The sequence below is a fragment of the Phaenicophaeus curvirostris genome, chromosome Z (assembly GCF_032191515.1).
Source record: "Phaenicophaeus curvirostris isolate KB17595 chromosome Z, BPBGC_Pcur_1.0, whole genome shotgun sequence".
Taxonomy (NCBI): Eukaryota; Metazoa; Chordata; class Aves; order Cuculiformes; family Cuculidae; genus Phaenicophaeus; species Phaenicophaeus curvirostris.
In genome coordinates, this window is record NC_091431.1 from 55,120,086 (window position 1) to 55,141,135 (window position 21,050).

The 21,050-nt window shown below is 39.1% G+C and overlaps 1 protein-coding gene across 2 annotated transcripts in view; it reads right to left on the reverse strand.

Moving 5' to 3' along the window:
• ZSWIM6 (zinc finger SWIM-type containing 6) overlaps positions 1–21,050 on the reverse strand; it is a 112,194-nt gene that overhangs the window by 6,044 nt on the left and 85,100 nt on the right. For both annotated transcript variants that reach the window (XM_069880213.1, XM_069880212.1), the window contains 8 exons: positions 20,792–20,968; positions 20,352–20,498; positions 17,283–17,429; positions 14,857–15,117; positions 11,628–11,763; positions 6,321–6,478; positions 5,640–5,803; positions 656–737 (listed from right to left, as the gene is read on the reverse strand). In XM_069880213.1, coding sequence (XP_069736314.1) covers positions 656–737; positions 5,640–5,803; positions 6,321–6,478; positions 11,628–11,763; positions 14,857–15,117; positions 17,283–17,429; positions 20,352–20,498; positions 20,792–20,968 — 1,272 coding nt within the window. The remainder of the gene's footprint in view (positions 1–655; positions 738–5,639; positions 5,804–6,320; positions 6,479–11,627; positions 11,764–14,856; positions 15,118–17,282; positions 17,430–20,351; positions 20,499–20,791; positions 20,969–21,050) is intronic.

The following is a 21,050-nucleotide window of genomic DNA, read 5'->3' on the forward strand; positions in this document are numbered from 1 at the left end:
TTTAAAAACGGGCACAACGTTACCCTTCTTCCAGTCACCAGGGACTTCTCCTGACTGCCACAACTTTTCAAATATCATGGAGAGTGGCTTGGTGACCACATTGGTCAATGCTCTCCGTACTTTGGGATGCATCTCATCAGGTCCCATAGACTTATTTATCTTCAAGGTTCCTCAGCTGGTTAAAGAATCTGATCTTCCCATACAGTGGGAGAGGCTTTACCCTCCTGGTCCCCATCTTGTCCACTGAACTAGGAGGGGTGAGGAGAGCAGTCGTCAGTGAAGACCAAGGCAAAAAACTTGTGTACGTCAGCTTTCTCCTCATCTGTTGATACGAGGACACCATTTTCATCCATCAGTAGGGGTATGCTTGCTTTAACCTTCCTCTTCTGATTGACATACCTGTAGGAGCCCTTCTTGTTAGTCTTCATTTCCCTTGCCAAGTTCAGGCTCAGCTTGCACACTCCAGTGGAAAGAAGTCACATTGCATTACTGAACTATTGTCTCACTCAGCCTGTGCCTAAAATCCCACTCATTGCCATGTCTTCTCACCAAAGGAACCTTATAGATTAACAGAAAGTGGGAGGCATTGCATACGTGTTGACAAGTAGGATCGAGCCCTAAGATTAGCTAACAAGAGAAGCATCTCAAAACATACCCACTTCTGTTGCACATGTTACCAACCACCTCACCATTTCCCGCCGTCGCCAATTCAGTGTTGACAGCGTCATTCGCATCACCTATTAAAACAAAAGAAGCAAAACACGTATTAATTCTATTGCAAATTAAGGCAATACACCAACAATTAGGAATTTTAAGCTACTTAAATACAATGAGGTTCAAAATGACAGTCTTTCCCTTTCCATTGTTACCTCTTTTTCAGTAGGTAAGTCAAGAGATCTGAAAAATACTGCTCAGCTATCTTAGGATAGCATGCAGAGAGTAATTCCAACAGCAGATCTTCAAGGCTAAAGAGAGACTGTTTTATCTGCAGAGAAGGAATAAAAAAAAACAACCAACACCAACCCCACAAAAAAGCCCCCTCTAATCAACAAAAAACCCAAACAATCACCAATTATTCAAATTAAATTATATTATCTCTGCTCCCTCTATGCATATCAGTCTTTAAAATGGAAATGTCTCAAGTCTGGTTGGGTAAACTAACCCCTTCATTTTTCCCCCCATGAGCATTTCCTCTCATTGACTTCAACAAGTCAAAGAGTTAATGCACTGTGATCTGAATGGCTGCTTATTCTGCAAAGATACATATATATTTCTAGTTATATCCAAGTATTGTTAGAGAGGTCACAGTTCACGTTTTGAACAAGGAGTCCCTGCAAAGGGACCATAGGAATCCTAAAAAAAGACTAAGTTTTGATTGCAGTGCTCGTATTTTATATCACTTGCCATTATCACGTATGTTGTTTTGAGAAACATGGGCAAATATATTTATTCAGTAAAACAAACTCCACACAGAAATTGCATGTAAAACTTCATCTGCCTGGAAAGACCCCACATATATCTAGGGATATGAAGAAAGCAAATAGTTTTCCCCTTACATTATCTGTGATCATACTATGGTATTTGTAGCAATTGGAGAGCATAATAGGACAATCACAGAGTTCTCAGCAATAATCTTCACATATTAAACCCAACAAAACACTTACAAAAGAGCTTGGAGTCAGCAGTATTTGTAAGAGGATTCTCAACCAATATCTCCCTCAAGTCCCAAAGTAACTTTGAAGTGGCATGTAGCCCTCTCATATGTGTTACCTTTGTGACCTCCTTTAGCCTTACACTGTAGACAAGACAATTAAGAAGACTGAAAGATTGCTGAGGAGCACAAATGCACAGATGATCTTTAAGAAGTTTGGTTATCAGCAACTATGAGTGGTTCCAAGCTGACCTCTAAACATTCCCACCTTGAGACACTGGGTAATATACAATCAGGCACCAAAGATACAGGATAAGGTCAGCTTTATTGGCCTTAGACATTGTGGTATCATTTCAACTAAACAGTAAGCTAAGTGCTAGATTGGAGAACAGCATTTTGAAAGAAAGCAAACTGATCCACAAAGAGTAACCCAGCACATTTTAAAATATGAAAATATGGCTAAGGTAAATCATGGATCCAGCCTTTGTTTGAAGTCTTTCTGGAAGAAAAATAAGCAGCCCCAAGCCAAACACTTTGGAGTACAATTATCTTTCCCATTTTGTCCATCAGAGGGAAGGAATCCTGCTGATTTCCTGTACTGATGCACACACAGATTGAAGGCTAACACTTCTCCAGTAATCATGATGAGTTTTCAGGTTCCACCAAATACAGTGAATTCAAGAGAAAATACAGGATTATGGACTAAATTCTGCTCCTGGTGAAGGAAGGAAGGAAGAAGAAAAAAAAGGAGTGAATGATAACTTTTCTGAAAGTCTTCTCTGGTAACTTCTTTCTCTATGGTGGTCTGTAAAATGATCAGCAGTCACAAGAGTCTTCAGCATGCATAGTGGGCATAGTAATAGCTCCAGTGCAGATCGTCCTAACTCAAAAGTGAAAACCAACACCCTAACTAGTTTCTTGGACTTGTTAAAGTTTCTTGATGAACTACTCTGGAATTAGATTCCTTTCATTTTCTTAAAATGACAAGCTGAGAACATCAAGAGAGGGGCCCCTTTACTGATGATAAAATAATCCCAAGGATTTCAAATCACAGAATCATAGAATCACTAGGTTGGAAAAGACCCACTTGATCATGAAGTCCAACCATTCCTATCAATCACTAAACCATGCCCCTCAGCACCTCATCCACCCACCTTTTAAACACCCCCCGGTAAGATGACTCAGCCACCTCTTTGGGCAGCCTCTGCCAGTGCCCAATGATGCTTTCCATTAAAAAAATTTTTCCTGATGTCAAGCCTGAACCTCCCCTTGTGGAGCTTGAGGTTATTCCCTCTTGTCCTGTCCCCTGTCACTTGGGAGAAGAGGCCAGCTCCCTCCTCTCTACAATTGTAGAGAGCAATAAGGTCTCCCCTCAGCCTCCTCTTCTCTAGGCTGATGTCCTGATCAAGACAAACATGAAGTTAATTTATACTGTAGCACAAGTAGCCAAAGAACTATTTCACTTCTGCTCAACACATTCTTGAGCTACCTCTTTCTAAAACTGAGTTGCACATTTGTCCAAGTGTTAACCAAGACCTCTGCTATCAATTGAAGAGAGCTTCTCAACAAGCCAGGAAGTCTGAAAATTATGAGAGGCCCCTGGGAATTACATTTCTTATCTAAAAGCCATGCTTTCTTCACACAGAATAAACCTGACTTTGTCTTGATGGATCTCTACACGAAGTTTAGTCTAGAGAAACAGATGCCACCACCCGGAAGAGATAAAAGAAATGGCCAGCCAACCATTAGATCCCATGTCAATGTGAAACTTTTGTCATGCACATTGGAAGGAGGTTTATTTATTTACTCATTCAAATCTTCAAGGGGAATGGACACCACTTGCTAAATATGCATCAAATGATCACCTGCACTAATATGCTCAGAAGATCTGTCAGCAGTACCTGTTCACATGCGTGTAGTAATATTTGCACTGATGTAGCCTACAACAGGCAAACAGAGAAATCTCCAGTACCTGCAGATCTTCCAGCATCTGTGTCAGTAATGTTCTGAAAGACAGAGTACACCTGAGATGTTCCATGTCCATTTGGACATGCTGATGACCTCCTTCCACAGCAAGTTTAAAGCTGAAACACATAACACATGCTACCATTGGAAACAGAGAGAAAGAACCTTGAAGTCCATACATTACTCCCCAGTCTAGAGGAACTTAGAAGTCTTTTCTGTGAGAGATCCCAAGGAGAGTTTTGAAATTGTTGGTATCATGTCCTCAGCCCAACTTGTCATTGCTGTAGCTGAGGCAGAACAGTCTAACTGTGAGAACACTGCTGTTTAGTTTACCATTAAGCGAGGAAGTTTTCTAGGGTACACAAATGTCATAAGTAGTCTGATACTAGATAGTAAATGAAGACAACCCAATTGCCATTAAGCCAGGGAGGGAAGTGGGCGGTGAGGGGGGTGGAAGTATCTTAAGGCCACTATAGGGAGTGCTTACACTATGGATTTTGACTTACCACTATACAACTGTGAACTACTACCAGAAAACAGTTATGTATCTTCCTTCTGGAAAGCAAACTACCTTTACAATTCTTAAAATATCTTTCTAAGCCTGGGATAGAACAGTGCACAAGTCCTACACCTTTATTTCAAACCCTGGGACTGAGAAGAAAGTAAATGTTCAGGATATTTCTTTCACTAGATCTCACTGGAGACATTCTGAATACACCATCAACCACAAAGAGGTATCAATGAATACAGTGATATCCAAAGCGTGCTGCCGCCGCTGAATGATATTCAGTAAATGCTTGAAGTCACACAAAGTCACACAGGTCTTTCTCAAGTAAGCAAACATTTAAGGCAGAAATATATCAAGATGTAAAAAGTAAGTCTATTTCCACAGCAGCCTTGGGAATACGAAAGGCTAACAAAGCATATAGAATCTCAGACTTCTGATGAAAGACTTTAAACATCTAGAACAGGCAAATGGTACTTTTCTTTGACATGAGAAGCAACTGGGATAATATCCTTTCCCCAGAAGTCTTTGGGCCTATGTTTACTAAGGCAAAGTAATAAATGGTATTCTGATATTTGCATGGGTTTTTTTTTAAGAAATGTCTGGAGAAGGATGAAGAGATTTATTTTTGTTCAAATGAACTACGTAAACTCCAAGATTCATCACTGCAAGGCAATATTATTCCAGATACCTAAAATGTAGCTGTCTCCTTTTAGCTTGCAAAGTCTCTCCAAAGAACACCAAAACTGATCTGAGGTTCTCATAAAGCTCAGCCCAAGTCTGGTGCATCTGACTGTCCCACAGCCTGTGAAGTACAGGATTTTTATGAAGAAAGTGAGAAGGCTGCTGTTGGGATAGTCTGCCTTAGAAACTGGTAATTATGGTTGATCTTTGCTTTCTCTACAAATTATTATCCAGGGCAAAGTAAGGGAAGGAATGGTAAGAAACCTCTCAAGGCCACACATATTTGTGCAACCAGAATAGTTTTGTTCTCTAGCCAATCCTACATACATACTCCTGAACCCACTGCACTGGTGCTTTCTCACCCTTGAATAGAAGAGTGCCCTGCTGCCAGCTGCTCCCAGCTCCCTCTTCCTTCCACTTGAATGGCACAAAGTGGTTACACAGGCCCTTGGATCTGTGTTTAACAGCCCATTGAACTTTGTATCAGAAAACAGAATCTAAAAACTCCAAACAGAGCCCAAAGAATCACCAAATCATAGAATCACCCAAGCTGGAAGGGACCTACAAGGATTGAGTCTAACACCTATCTCTGCACAGGACAACCCTGACATTCACACCATGTGTCTGAGGGCATTACTCAAATGTTTCTTGAATGCTGCAGGTTTGGTGCAATTACTGTTTCCGTGGAGAGCCTGTTTCAGTGCTCCACCACTATCTGGGTGAAAAAACTTTTCCTTATATCCAGAGGATGTGATCCTCAGTTCTTAAAAGCTATACCCACCAACATTGGGCCAAACTCCTTTCTTCTGCTGTAACAATGAACCAGGGAAATACCTGAAGGCCCAGCTCCAAAGAAACTTTCAGAAGAGTGATGTCTGGCAAGCTGTCCATGAGTGTTGCTATTTTAAATGCATCCTGGGCAAGTTTGAAGATGTGTGATGAGGAGTGGATATTTTTCTGGATGGATTCTAATACTGTTTCCAGTCTCCGAACATCACCTGCAAGGTGTAAAGAAAATTACCAAAATGGAACAAGATCCCAAGATATCCAAAGATACATTATTGAACTTGCCATTGCTGTGCAGTAGAATGATGCTTCACTTATACACACTTTGTTTTTAGAAACCTTCCATAACTAAATCACTTAACAAAAGAGACAAGATAGTATAAGCTCCTCCAATGCCTCATGTTGCTAGTGTAATACATGGCCAAAAGCCATCCTGATTTGTGAATTTTAGAAGTGATTTGTCCACTCTTGGATCTCTGTCTATTCTGTATGTCAGAAAAAAAAAGCTGTCTCATCAGCTTCAAATTGAGCTCATCTGACTACCATCTTAGCTTAGTTATTTTGCCAGAACATTAAGTGACAGGTTTAAGCCAGTTAAGTTTGTTACACCCATTTCAAGCTCTTGTCAGAATGCAACTTGGATTCCTAAACACAAGTTTTATAATCTGTTTACTCCATGCAATATTAAAAGCATGTATTTAGCTGAGTACACAACTGATAGCAATGTACCTTTGGCTGCTGTTAGCATGGTTGATGCCAGCTCACACTGCTGAGATTCGATGTGACTTAGGGTGAACCAGCGGGGATACCGGTTTGGAACAACTGATGCAATGTGGTGTGGGCGGGATATGTCTCCTGAAGGAGCCGTAGATTCCAATACTAGCAACCTGAAATAAGGAAGATATCCTCTTTCATTAAATCATTATTACATTAGGCTATTCATGAGCAAAATTAAAGCCAAAGAACACTTGACCTTGTTTATGAAATGGGCCATTTTTCTTATTTAAAAAAACTACTAGAAAACCACCTCTGAACCTTAAAAGGCCATCAGACCATCTGTGGGTATTCACAGGACAATAAAGTCACCCAAGCAGCTAAGACAGACTTTCTGCATCATACAGAGCTGAAACTTTTCTCCCTGCATCATTTCAGTCATTGAATCACAGCTCTCAGGAAGGAAAGTGAAGTAGTTCTACACTGTATTGAGAAAATGTAAAACACTTTTCACTATTTGGGACATACTTTTTTCACTTACAAATGCCCGAAGCAAGGAAGAGGGGTATTCAACAAGTCACTTGGATTTTTACCTCACAACAAATTCAGACATACCAAAACGGACATTCTACTGTTCAATTACAACTACATTTTAAAGTCCTTGAACTTTAGCCTACCAACATTTTATGATGTACCATAGTATGAGGTTAGGGTGCCAAACATCAGTTACAGAAGTTTCCTTTAAAGTTACTTTTCAGCCTTAATCATCTAATTCTGACCCAAAATTTCTTGGGAGTATGCGTCGATCTACAATAATCTTACCTATGAAGTAGAATTTATACTCCGAAAATTCAAATTAACTTCTTTGTTGTTGACTACCACAACACAAGTGATGACCCACAACAGAGACTCAGCTGATGGCCCTTAAAATACACTAGATACAAACAGCACACTATATACTATATAAATGCCAATGCAAAAAGTAGCTATTGAATCAAAATGCCTATTTTTGTTCACACAATTAAGCATTGTTTCAGGACACGAAAGGTTAATAAGACATGAAACGATTGTAACAAGACAATGTCCAGAAGCCTTTCCAGTGCTCAGCTTCTTCATCAGGGTTAACATCTGCATTCTGTTTCTACCAGCTTTCATATGCAAGTGATTTTTTTAGCAGGAAGTCATCTGGGAGGACAAAGGAAATTGGATCTCTTCTATCAATAAAACCGCAGCAACTAGTGAATACTGGAAATCCAACATATTGTGATTTTCTGTGATAGACTATTTCTTACGCAATAAGCTCATCTAAATTTACGTTACAATTTCTTGTACTTAAATAGATAGCCAAGTTCTTTAAGTAGCTGGAATGCATGTCTTTTTTCACATTAATATATTTTTCAGTTCCACCAGTTTTCTGTAGGTTCTTGAAGCATATGAGAGCATGCTTAAGAATTCCCTGAGGAAGGTATCTAGCAGGTATATACAAATACAATGTACCATGTAAACAACTATGAGCAGGTTAACACTTTCAGACCCATTTATGTGTATGCCAATGTGAAAAAAAAACCCGAAGAACCTTCCCTTTTAATTCATATCAAGACTAAAATATCTTCACTAGTACCATGGAAACATTTCTTTATATAGCTTCACACACATAAAAATAAAACACAAACTCTTCAGCTGATTTTTTCCAAGCACAGAGTGTGGGGGGAAAGATACATTATTAGATGGTTTCAATAAGCAGTAAAAATTCCAACTACCTAATGCAAAAAGGGATTATTCGGTTATGAGTAACGGTAAGTAGACAAAAAGCATGAAAGAAACAAGCTGTTTTGAGTAAATTTTTCGTCACTTTGAATTTCATTGCCAGCTTCTATGTTCTTTTGTAGTGAAAAGAAATGCTGTTGTGAATTGGTGGCTTTCATGCAATTTTGGCAAGATTAGGGAACATCAGAACAAGCACAAGCAGATTTAGCATTCTTCACTTCCTCCTCCCCGCCCCCCCTCTTTCAAACATCAACTATTTAGCTAGGTTTTAGCAAAGTTACCTTGTGATTAAAGATCACCATTAAAGTCTGGCTCCCAAAGCCATGGTGAAATTCAGGCTTAACAAGGAATCAGACAAACTAAGCCAAATATTTAAGTTCAGATTCCAAGTGAGCAGTCAACTAGGTCACCACAGATCCCCATTCTCCAAGGCTCTGTTCCATATGTTTCAGTGTTGCAAGCAGAGAACTGTAGACAGCAGTGACAATCAAGGATAGCACAACCCTGTCCTTTCAGACCTAAGGTGTATGCCTGAAGGCTTTAGGCTCAGCATCCATTTATTTCATACCAAATGTTCTACACACTAAAACAGGATTCAGAAAATGAAAGAGCAACAAATGATCTTGAATACAGAGAGGTAAAATACTCCAGACCTGCCATCATTGGCCATAGATCCGTGTAGACTTGTGTACAGACTGATATTAAACACTTACATCTTGAGAACAACTTGCTGAGGTCTTGGGAAGGTAAACTCTTCCATAAATGTTGAAGTGGAGAAAGAAACATACTCCACTTCTAAAAGCACGAACAACCAGACAGATTTCAATACAGCACCTTTCACAGAATCATAGAACAACGGGTTGGAAGAGACCCACCGGATCAAGTCCAACCATTCCTATCAAACACTAAACCATGCCCCTCAGCACCTTGTCCAACCATGCCTTAAACGCCTCCAGGGAAGGTGAATCAACCACCTCCCTGGGCAGCCTGTTCCAGTGCCCAATGACCCTTTCTGTGAAGAATTTTTTCCTAATGTCCAGCCTAAATCTCCCCTGGCGGAGCTTGAGGTCATTCCCTCTTGTCCTGTCCCCTGTCACTTGGGAGAAGAGGCCAGCACCCTCCTCTCTACAATCTCCTTTCAGGTAGTTATAGAGAGCAATGAGGTCTCCCCTCAGCCTCCTCTTCTCCAGGCTAAACAAGCCCAGCTCTCTCAGCCGCTCCTCATAAGGCCTGTTCTCCAGCCCCTTCACCAGCTTCGTTGCTCTTCTCTGAACTCGCTCCAGAGCCTCAGCATCCTTCTTGTGGTGAGGAGGCCAATCAATCTTCATGTTTGCTGTCTTCTTGTCCCATCAAAACAGAATTAAGTTACTTTTTCACTTGTTTTTTACAGAGAGTCCTTTATAGTCCTTTATAGACTTAACTACTACTTTGGTGCTAACAGAAAGAGGAAAACTTGGGAAGCGTTGCGGAATGCAGACAGACATGGAATACAAAGTGTCTAAATCTGTCATCACCACAGTTCAATACAGCAGTCCACATTTCTGAGGAGCACCAAATACCAAAAATCCAGAAAGTGATTATTGCCTACGGTTGAACTCTTATTTGCCTTATGTAGTGATGGCAAAAGACCTATGCAGAAAAGCCCCAATTACGCTGAAGTCTCCTGTGATTTCACCAAATTGAAACAGACAACTCCTTCAAACAGACCAGTATAAGAAAAGTAACTTCTTTGGCTTAGATGACAGCTTCATAACAAAAGATGTCTGCAGTTACCCATGACTAACTGGAGGTTTCATCGTTTGGATCTTTTGGTGTCTTGTCTGTTTTTTCCAGTTGAGAAAGGAAGTGACAAGAAAGAAAAAGTTTTTAGTTATGATCAACATCTAAGAAAAGCTTACATTATTGTTCAAAAGTAATGGTATGCTGCCATCATGTCCACTGAAGTATTCTGTGTACTCTGCAAAGCTGCTGATGGATGTCTATATTCCAACCTTTCAGTGTGGTTCCAGTAATTCAGTTTAAGGAGGAACAATCCACACAAAATCTCCTAGAAACCCTTTAAGGTAGCAATTCAAAATAAATACAGGGACATGTCTACTTTATAAAACTGACCTAAAGAACAAAACAACAAAAAACTAAACAACCAACAAAACCCATCCACCACATCTTGTACTGTCTTGTCCATCTGATATGATCCAGGTTATTGACGCACTTAACTTGCAATAAATGAAGAGAGTTGTATTAGACGGCCGAGACAGCTTTCTGATCATACGTGAACATTCTCTATAGTTCATCAGTAATGCACTTCCATCTTCTCAGTTTATTTCCTAAAATGCTAATCATAAGCAGCAAGTATGCAAGGTCACTCTTCACATTTATTAAGGTTCTTTCCTTAATATCCATTACTAGACACTCGAGGCAAAAAAACCCAGGCTAAGCAGACCTTTGGCCTGACCCGATAGAAGCTATGTTTTGTTCTTCTGCATGCCCTCTGGGTTAGTCCTTTGAACACAGAGTTATTTTCTCCTCATTTAGTTTCTTGGAGAAACTAACTTCAGACTATACACCTCTAAAACCACTAAGACACAACTTGTCTGATGAAGCTAAATAGTACTTATATGGATAGGATGTTCTTCAATCACTGTGCAATTATTATGACCAGGTAAAACCAACACCTTTTTTAGTTTTTTAAATCTGGGGCTTGATTGCTCTTAGTATTTAGTTGCGGCTATTCTTCGTCTACCATCAAGTACAGGGTTCTTGACAAGGACTAGACAATCTAGATGGGACCAGTTTTTTCCCTGCATTGTATGCAGATAACAGATTTATCACTGATCAGTTAGGCCCTTGAGACTTCCTTCAGAAGGCTTTTCTTAGCCATAATTACCAATCTGGCCTGCCTTGAGAAAAAGCCAACACATAAGCAGTGCTCCCTAGGAAACATCTTTTTCCTGACTTCTGAAGACAAACGGGATGCACGTCAGATATTTTTGTTGTCATACGACATAATCCATTTAAATCCCAACATTCACCCAGAAGCACGCAAGACTGCTTCGTTATGAAGCAAAAGAAAAACATACTGGCTGAGACCACACCATATGGTTTCAAATTTATCATTGCGAGTTAATATATAAAGGAGGCCAGTGAAACAAATAGTCCTACCTAACAGGCTAAGCAGCAGATGATCCTCAGACTACTGGTGAGATGCATCTTTCCCAATTTCCTGGTCAATACCACCACACACACACAACCAAGCACATCGGTGAGAACATACATGTTAAAGCTGTTGTTTAACACAAAATCACATGCCCTAAGAATGGAATTCTAGAAGGATTTAACAGAGAATGCTACTTCAACAGTTGTAGACAAACACTAGTTGTACACTTATAAATAATTATACTGTAGTTACTACAGACACCAAATGCTCTTACAGGTGACAGAACCAAAATAATTTGTCCTTAAAGGGAAGAATACTTCTTTAAGAAAAAAAGAGTAGGTCTTGGTTAGCCCTTAACTGCTCCTTGTACTCTTTCTAGATGACTCACGAATACATACCGCATGGCTCTCAGTGCAGTTTTGTACGCCAATTCAGCATCATGAGGTAGGAGAGAGGTGAAGAGATACTTGGCAAATGTGTGCATTGGAACACTCTCTCGATGGACGACTTCACCTAAACCACTATATGGTCCAGCTGCACAAAAAGAGAATGTCAGTATTAACATACTGCTAAAACCCAACTTCTAGACCTGTAAAAACACACACTACGTCTACAGTTAGAACTGGTATTTAGAGACAGTTTTCTGTACAAAGTGCGAAGTCATATTGCTATTTTCTGTGAAATATATTACTCATCACATACATTCAATGTATTTCTAGTATATTAAATACTATATATTCCTTGAAAAAATAAGAAAGACTGGAAATTGTATGGTACTGAGTACACAATCAGTGCACAGATTAATTACAGACTGGCTCCAGTGTTCCATGCGGCTCATTCAGCAAGCCTATGGTAGGCAAAAGTAAAAAATGATAATCCTAGCTTTGCCTCCAAGTGAATTCCTATGCATCATATTGGTGCAAGACTGCTTTATCACAAATCCACCAGAAAGGGAAAAAAAAAAAAATCTTAAATTTCATTTACATGGGCAATCACCACAGCAGCACCTTATCCCCAAAGTCTCACCTGACATTATGCATTTAAATAACCTTTTTGTTTGGACTAGGTCTCCAGAAAAGAGTAAATCAGATCTTACATCAAAGCTGGTTTTGTTAGTCCATTATAGCCACATGATCTTAAAAATTTACTTCTTGTGGAGAAACTCCCCCCATCATTGGGGCAATGGATTTTTCTCACATTAAGTGCTGCCAGTGCAGTATTTAAACTTCGTAATAGCAGCGTCAGGATTGAAAACAACAAAAAAACTAAATGCAACCATTTCCTTGCCAAGTTCTAAATGTTGATAGCTCTTACCAATCCCACTTTAAATTTTTTGTGCATGAATGTTATTCTTGTCAACAGAAAAACTGCGTCAAACCATTTTTAACTTCATTGACTAAAGTTACAGGCATTAAACATTGCAAGATACAGAACCATACATTAGGTATAATTGGACTACAACTGCACAGATAGCCAGCAGTCCTAGAAGTTACTAGTACTTCTGCTAGAGACTGCTACCCACCACACCTGGATGGATGAATGGCTTCTTTGCAAAGTCATGTGTCTTAAACAGCTTCCAGTAGCAGTTCAGACTAACATGACTGACTCTACATAGAAGTAGATAAGGAGAGCAGACAAAGAAACAGCCAAGCTGTTCCAGCAATGTTTTTCTGACTGATGCCTTAGGACAACATGCAAAGATAAAAACTACTGGGCATCAAAAAATCCTGACCTCCATAGGTGGGCATTTCTGAAGACTGGGGCTGATTGCAAAGGAAATGTTAATGAACTTTTAGTAGGTGACAGTACGTCTCAATCATTTAAAATTAAGTTGAAAGCCATTGAAAACTATTTGGCATTGCTTCAATGAAAGAGGCCTTTTCATTTATGTTTGCTGGTTGGTGGTCCAGTCAAACTTTGTTAGGACATGAAGAATACGTGACAAAGTATTTACATGAAAACATATTCTGCCACTAACTTAGCAGTCAAGCAAAAAATTAGAGCAGTTCTTGCAGAACAGTCTTAAGGTCTGCTTTACCATGGACTCAAATGGTAGCTACCATACAGCATGCATTAGTTTCCATTAACAGCACAGAAATCAGTTTAATATTGGATTGAGCTTTTTGCATTATACCTACAGGACTATAACTATAAAAACACAATTGATATGATTAGCACCTTAAGTCAGTGTTGGTTTTCTTCCATGTGAATTGGCAGTTTCTGCCTCACCTGGTGTAAACTGAAGCTATTGCAGGAAAGTCAGATTTCTCAGCACACAGTAATGCATTGCTGCACACTGCTCACCACAGCACTTTTGCAGGTAGCTACATCAGGAGATTTCCTGCTATAATCACTTGTTTACTATACTAAGAAAACATTAAAAGAATTTCAGTGATCAAAAGCAGCAAACTAGAATTGTCAGAAAACATTTTGGAGAAATCCTGCCTTTTCCTCAAACTGCAACCCACCAGTAAAGAGAAGCAGCAAATTGATTTTATAACCCCTAGGATCCCTGTAAGGTAGTTTGTAGCTGGATCCAGTAAGCAGCTGTTTTTGTCCGAAGGCCATAAAGCAGCAGTACATCACACTGTAATGGAAACTCTCCCCATGATGTGGCTCTTCTGCAGTTTCAATCAGCATCATTAGGTACCAAAGTCTTTAGGAATCTGGACAAAACTACTCAAAGCTTAGAATCCTAAACAACATACTACACCTCTTCAATGAAAGAGAAAGTTTTAAAAGACAAATTTCTTGCAGAAAGAAAGCAAAACCTAACTGCTGTGCAACAGCCTTCACAACTTGCCTAGAGCAGTACCACCAAATACTAAAAACTTGGACTATGTCTTTGGATACCGGATTCCTCTATCTTCTTCCAACTAAAAACTCAAAACCCAAAGACACAATCTCAGAACCCATGAGAATAGTTTCTGAATATGAGGCTTAAGTGCTACACGTTAAGTCTTTTCAAAAGCTAAAGCAGAAGTATGCACTTTTGTTCTCACAGATTTTATTGCAACAGTAGCTAACTACTAATTGTTGGCCTTGGTCAAAATTTAGTCACAAAACTACATCTTCAGCCTCAATATTTGAGCACATATTTCAATTTTCACATATGACACTAACATCAGAGGCAAGTAATTTTCCTAATTGCTACAAATAAAATCTTACATTTCTGGCCCAGCAATCCTAAATGAATTTTCTGAGCTCTTCTCTTGGGAAGAGAGGCAAAAAACTTTAACATTTACAAAGCTGCCAGTCCTTTTTCCAGCGTACAAGGAACACTTAGAATTTTACTACCCGAGAACTGTTGATGATACCTGATGTCTACATTACTTAATTGTGAGCCTGGGCTGTATAATCAGGATACAGAGACCATGACAGTCAAGAAATCTAAATAACAAAATGTAAATAAAAGTCTAATAGGTCAACAAATGCCTTATTTCTACAGTCATGTGATATCTCAAGGATGTTTGGATTTCATTAAGATATTGGAGACAAAATTCTGCTAGAGATCCATCTGAGGAAAACATCTGAAGTATTAAGGCAGTTTCAACAGGAATTCTAGTTCTGTATGCTTCTGTAAGTGAAAACAGTTTAAAGAAGCAGTTAGAAACTGTATTGAGCTACCTTCTAATAGGAAGACTGCTTGTTTTCGAAAAATCTTCACCAGAGTATCATCCAATTCAACTTCCTGTAGCTTAGAAATGAGCTGCTCCTCATTTCGACAAACCTTCTCTTGTGCATACAAGCCATCTGGCATTATTCGCTGCTGTCCCAGGCCTATCAATGCTACTTCCACAGCTAGCGTTAAATAAGATTCCCCTTCTTCTAAGAACTTCTGTGCAGGTAGGTGCTGGTACTCCAGAGATTTGCATTGCCCCATGTTCTCTGTAAGGGGTGACACAAAGAGAAACACGTCAGTAAATCCTTCTAAACTATAATCAGCCTATAAAGCCACATATACAAATGCTCCTTTTTCTACTATTGTTAAATGATTCAAACTACTAGCACAATCCCAAAAAACAATGATCCCATCTAAGATATCCCATCCATTTCCAAATGGCAGAAATACACAAAGCAATTAGGTTTTAAGTAACCCACTCAAGTAAGAATAAAAGTTTTCTTTTTTAAAATGGCATGATTTAGAGAAAGGCAGTTTCTCCAGCTTTATGTTACACGAGGCCAAAATTGGGAAATTCATTTTGATTGTTTTTCCCCACCCATTTTTGCATTTCCTTAAGGCCTTGTGCATAAGAGGAAGGGAAAAGTGGTTATACAGCTGCACAGACTTCATCTCAAGCTATTAGAATTGTGTAAATACTATAGGCCTGGGAACTCCATAACTTTAAAGAGCCCTCTGTTTGCTCGTGCTCTTTTCAGGTTTATTTGTTACAACTGTATTTATGTTAAAACTGTATATTAACAACAGCAGAAGTCCCACTTTTAGTAAAGGCTACATCTAAATCCCACACAGATCCACGAACTGTTTTAAAGAGCACTACTGATTCATTTGGCACTTCAGACACCATATGACAAAATGTTATTCAACTCTGTAGCCATTTACAGCCTAATCTGGGAATAAAGGGTTATAACAGACAGATATGAGGAGATGGACAAGTGCAGCAAATAGGAAGGATGAATGCATTTGGTAGATACCATATTGCATGTGATAGAGGAAGTTACATTTCAACACGCATTGTTTTTATTTCACAGGCTTGAGTTTTGTTTGGTTTTTTTAATTAAAAAAATCAGATTTTTGTTAAAGAAACTTTCAGAACTGGTGGATAGGGCATTACAAATTTATTGGAGGAAACCTAATTAAGTAAAAGGAGTTTTGAGGCAAAGCCTCCAGAAGATTGTGGATGTGCATATAGAAGAGCTGCAGTTCAAGGGATTAATCCAGTTTCTGTCCACACAGGTGGTGATAAGAAGGTACCACAGCAGTGGAAAGAGACTAAGCAACTAATCAGTTGAGTACCTGGAAAGCAAATACTGAAATTAAAAAGGATGTACACGTCCTACCCTAAATTATGTACCAATATTGCAATACTACTGTCTAATTTGAATCTTTACAGACATTTACGTTATCAATTTGAAGTGTTTCATCATGAATTTCAAGTATTATGTATACTTGTAGCTAAGAAGTCAAATAACATCCTGGGCTGTGTTAAAAGGAGTGTTGCCAGCAGGTCAAGGGAGGTGATCCCTTCCCTCTGCTCGTCACTGGTTAGCCCACAACTGGAGTGTCATGTCCAGTTGTGGGCTTCCTCCCCAGTACATGGACGCATTGAAGCATTTACAGTGTGGGGCCACAAGATGATTAAAGGACTTCAGCATCCCACATAATGAGAGTGAGACAACTGGGGTTATATAGCCTGGAAAAGAGAAGGCTCAGGAAGATCTTACCAAAATGTATAAATATCTGATGGGAGAATGTAAAGAAGACAGTGCCAGACTCTTCTCAGTGGTATCCTGTGACAGGACAAGAGGCAAGGGGCACAAACTGAAATACAGGAAATTCCATCTGTGCATAAGAAAACACTTTTTTACTGTGAGGGTGGCTGAATACTGGAAGAGGTTGCCCAGACTGGTTATACAGTGTTCAATTTCGGAGTTATTCAGAACCCAACTAGACACAGTCTTAGATAACCTGCTCCAAGGTGACCTTGCTTGGAACAGAGCAGGTGGACTAGTTGATCTCCAGAGGCGCCTTCCAACCTCAACAATTCTGTGATCCTGTGATTTCTTGGAATTTCTCAGAAAGAGGACAGAGCAATGTATGCGGAGTGGGCTGCATCAATAAAGTCTTATTTGCTTCTGTTTCAAGTGTGAAATACAGAATTGCCTTCAAGAATAAGTAACTTGTAATTTTTAAGTGCTTTCATATTTTACTCTAAATATTTTCTCTACCTTGTGTTTTCTTAAGGAACGCAAATGTGAGTTTTTATACTACCAAAACACTGGCTTTGAAAGTGATTCAGAAAGGCAACACCAGAAAAATGCCTCCAGTAAACGAAGACATATAGAAGATTGCTCCCTTTGTGTGGTCTTACCCATGAAGTCTGAGAATCCATAGAAGGTCTCATCATCCACCCTGCAAGCTTCCATCAGGCTACTGAAGAGGGTGCCAATAGGGTCCAAAGGGTGTCCCACCCAACCTTCAAGATTTGTTATTGAGGTTATGCCTCTGTGGAGAAGTTCTGTCAAAGAAAGAGGGAGGTGGGAGGGAGGGAAAGAGAATGCATGTTAGTCCCTCAAAACAATTATAAAAGTAAAACTGATTAAAATGCTCTCAGTACTTAATTCAAAACATTTCTAGTAGCTTTGGCTTAGAATCGGAAAATAGTAACTTTCAGGGTGAATTCATAGCCCTTTGCAAATACACCAGAAGAGGAAAAATAAGTGTGAAGACCAAACATTTTGAGCACTACTAAACCATATTGTGGGTTAAAAACTTCAACTGCAGTGTCCTCTGAACTCTCTTACTTGATATTAGTAACTCCTCTGAAAATGTCTGCTGAAAAACTGCAAAGACTTTTTTCAGTCACAACAGTCTTATTCACAACACTCTTATCACTCAGAAAGATGCAGAACCATTTTTACATTTTAGTTTAACCTGGTAGCTCTGAAATAAATTATAATATTCTAAAATATGTTCTAATTTCATAAATAAAATGAGATTATTCTGCATCTAAATATTTATTGTGGTAATAAACCTAGGGTGACAACTCTTTTTAAAAAGAATAGATTATTTAAATGAGGTTTATAAGAAAAAATTGTCCTTAAATGAATCAAATTATTTAATTTTTTTTTGTCATTCTCAAATTTCAGTCAAAAAATACCTTCACTGGATACTCCACTTTATAGACCTTTCCCATCATTTGGTTAGAACATGAAAAATTGTTTAGCACAGTAAATTCAAGGAAGTGTGGTTGTGGTAACAGATGCTACAGATTCCCCTCATGTCCTTTTTCCCTAAGAATCTTATAGCAACAGCTCCCCTTTGACTCCAAATCCATACTTTTCTGCTCCTAGAAACAAATACAACTGAGCCATCAGAGATCGGACACATTATGGGCTACCATTCAAAAACCGTATATAAGGTATTAAGGATGCTCTGTTTCTCTATTACACACTAACTTGTACCTGCCATCGCTTGCTTGCTCTGGAAGTGTCATCTTTCTGAGTAACCATATGTACTATTGCAGTTTTTAAATCCTGTTTCTTGCCTATTTATATGTGTGGGGCTACAAAATGAAACACAGCCACGCTGTCAGGAGCATGGAGATTTTTTTTTTTAAAGACTCTGAGCTGTGATATGAAAAACAAACAAATCACTGTCTCACTAAGAAGGAGCAAGTACTAAAGACAACAGGCAGAAGTAATATTACTGAAATGGATTAATCAGAGACTTCTTACTGACTCACTTACATTCTGTTTAATCTATTGTGCCTCCTTTAAGTTTCACTCATGTCACACCAAACAAGTCCTTCAGTCATAGAGACATTTAGCTGTGGTTCCACAGATGTCAGATCAGTCCCATGAATAAAACCTAAGCAGAAGTTTGCGGTGTTTGCTGAACTGAAACCTAGTAGCCCTAGAATTCATCTGCTTATACCAAAGACCAGCACATTTGCAGTATTAAAAGAACATTTGTTAAAATTTCCACACATAAGAGGAAAAATATGAAAAAGCAGTGACAACATAGAGACAACAAACTTCTTTGAAGTAGGATGGATCACATTACATACATTCAATTTTTTATTTATAATAGCACAGTATTAGTTGATAGCTACAGAAACCCCTCACACGGAAACAAAGCCAACAGCAGTATTGAATGCCTAGATACTGCATTAGCAACTAGGAATGAAAAAGAGCAATACTATAACCAGCACACTTGCAGCAGACCCTTCACACCTGCCAACAGTGTGTTTACTCAGGGACACACATTGATATAGTCCCCTTTGTTCTTGCCCCCCAGTGTGAGAAGCTAGAGAAGCTACAATGCTTCTAAGGGAACACTTCTTAAGGAAAGATACATAAGAAAGACTTAACAAATCCTCCTAAGTAATAATACAACATGCTTAAAGTTTTTTTCAAATCTAGGATTCACAATAGTGCACAAAAAAACCTTCTTCCTTGGATACTGCGGAAAAATAAATGGACATATATAGTAACTGCCAGCTAATTTTTCAGTCAAGTTCTAAATACGCACTTCTGCTTAAACATTTGCATGCATATTTGAAAAAAAAATTACACATATGATGTCACACTGGTGGTTTTTCATGCAATGCATGAGGCTACACACAGCTAACAGTAGCAACAAAGATCAAAAATAAAATCTGAATTAAGGGATTCTTGTAATAGCTAAGAAAGTAATTCCAATTTTTCCACATACAACTTTTAACCACAAAGCCATCACCTTCTTCCACTGCCTCCTTCAAACCAATGATATAGTTCAGTGCAGGATTATTTTGGGTAGCAAGGGATCACACGACATAGAAACTGCATCTGAAGGAGACTATTCACTCAAAAAAACCCCAAAACCAAACCAGCAGGGGCAGTGCTCAGTGGAACACCATAAAACATTTTATAAAAAGTGTTTCAAAAATCAAAGAAAAAAGCAATCTACCTCTATTCAGTATGAAATAAACCATCAGATTTTATGAACTTCTGTAGGGCAGACTTTGCCTCATTGTTAACATCAATGTAAACTTTAGCCTTACACCTCAGAAATACGTAGTTCAGCTAAATTATATGGAAGAGAAAAAAAATAATTTTAAAGACCTGACATGCCAAAAACAAAGCTCTATTTAAAAGATTAAATTAGACAGCGTGAATATTTTCACTCTGTAACCAAAACCCCTGACTGGGATAAGAGCCTCATCATGCCAGACATACTGCAGAAGACAGAACAGAGCCCTTTTACAGTACAGCTCACAACCCAGCTTACAGAACATCTTTGACATTCGGAATGTGACATTGCCACCAACTCTTTGGTCCAAGTGATCATAACCACTTTCACTCTGGTTTCAAAACTGGTTTTTGCATGCAAAGTTCCACTCCCACTTGTTACTGTCACTTCAACATGTTCTTTGCCCTTCTCTCTTCCCTACATTTACCTTTCTTCTGAGACCGGAACATTTCCAGCTGTTTCTGCTGCTGCCTTCTCAGTGTATTAACAATAGCTATTGCTAGCCTCAGAGCTTCTCGTGGGTATCCATGAGATCGCAATGCATCCACCCTCGCACAGGCTGTAGGGACATGTTCTGAAACAGAGAAAATAACTGAGGAATAGCAATGCTTCCATGTCTGCAATGGCCTGTTTTGCTAGGTTACTCAAAAGGGCGTTTTGACTGGGATTTTTGTTTTTAAAACTATGCAAGAGAGACTTAAAGTACCTCTTCTGAGCCTCAGTATTTCTGAGTACTTCTTTCAAGGGAGCCTCTGTTCTTTTTGCCAGGTTTTTCATTCATCTCCCCACCACCCTCCCCAAAATAATGCCATTGAAAATGAACAAAGCAGCAAGTCATGGAAACGTCTTTCCGGTTTAGCCACTTACCATGCCAGAGAGGCCACCCGTGAGAGTCAAAGAGCGAGTTTTCAGTGTCGTCATGGTAACAGTAGTTGGTGTACAGGTCACTGCTGATAATGTGCTGTAAGTGGCTGTCCTGCCAGTGCAGATCGCATGCCTCAATAGCTCGCGTGAACACCGTCCGATGTGGCCTGTTCGATGAATCTGTCATTTTCACAAGTTCAGAAAGCTGCGTCAGCTTTTATTCATTCATACGTGAATCAGCCTTTCACAGTATTCTTGTCTG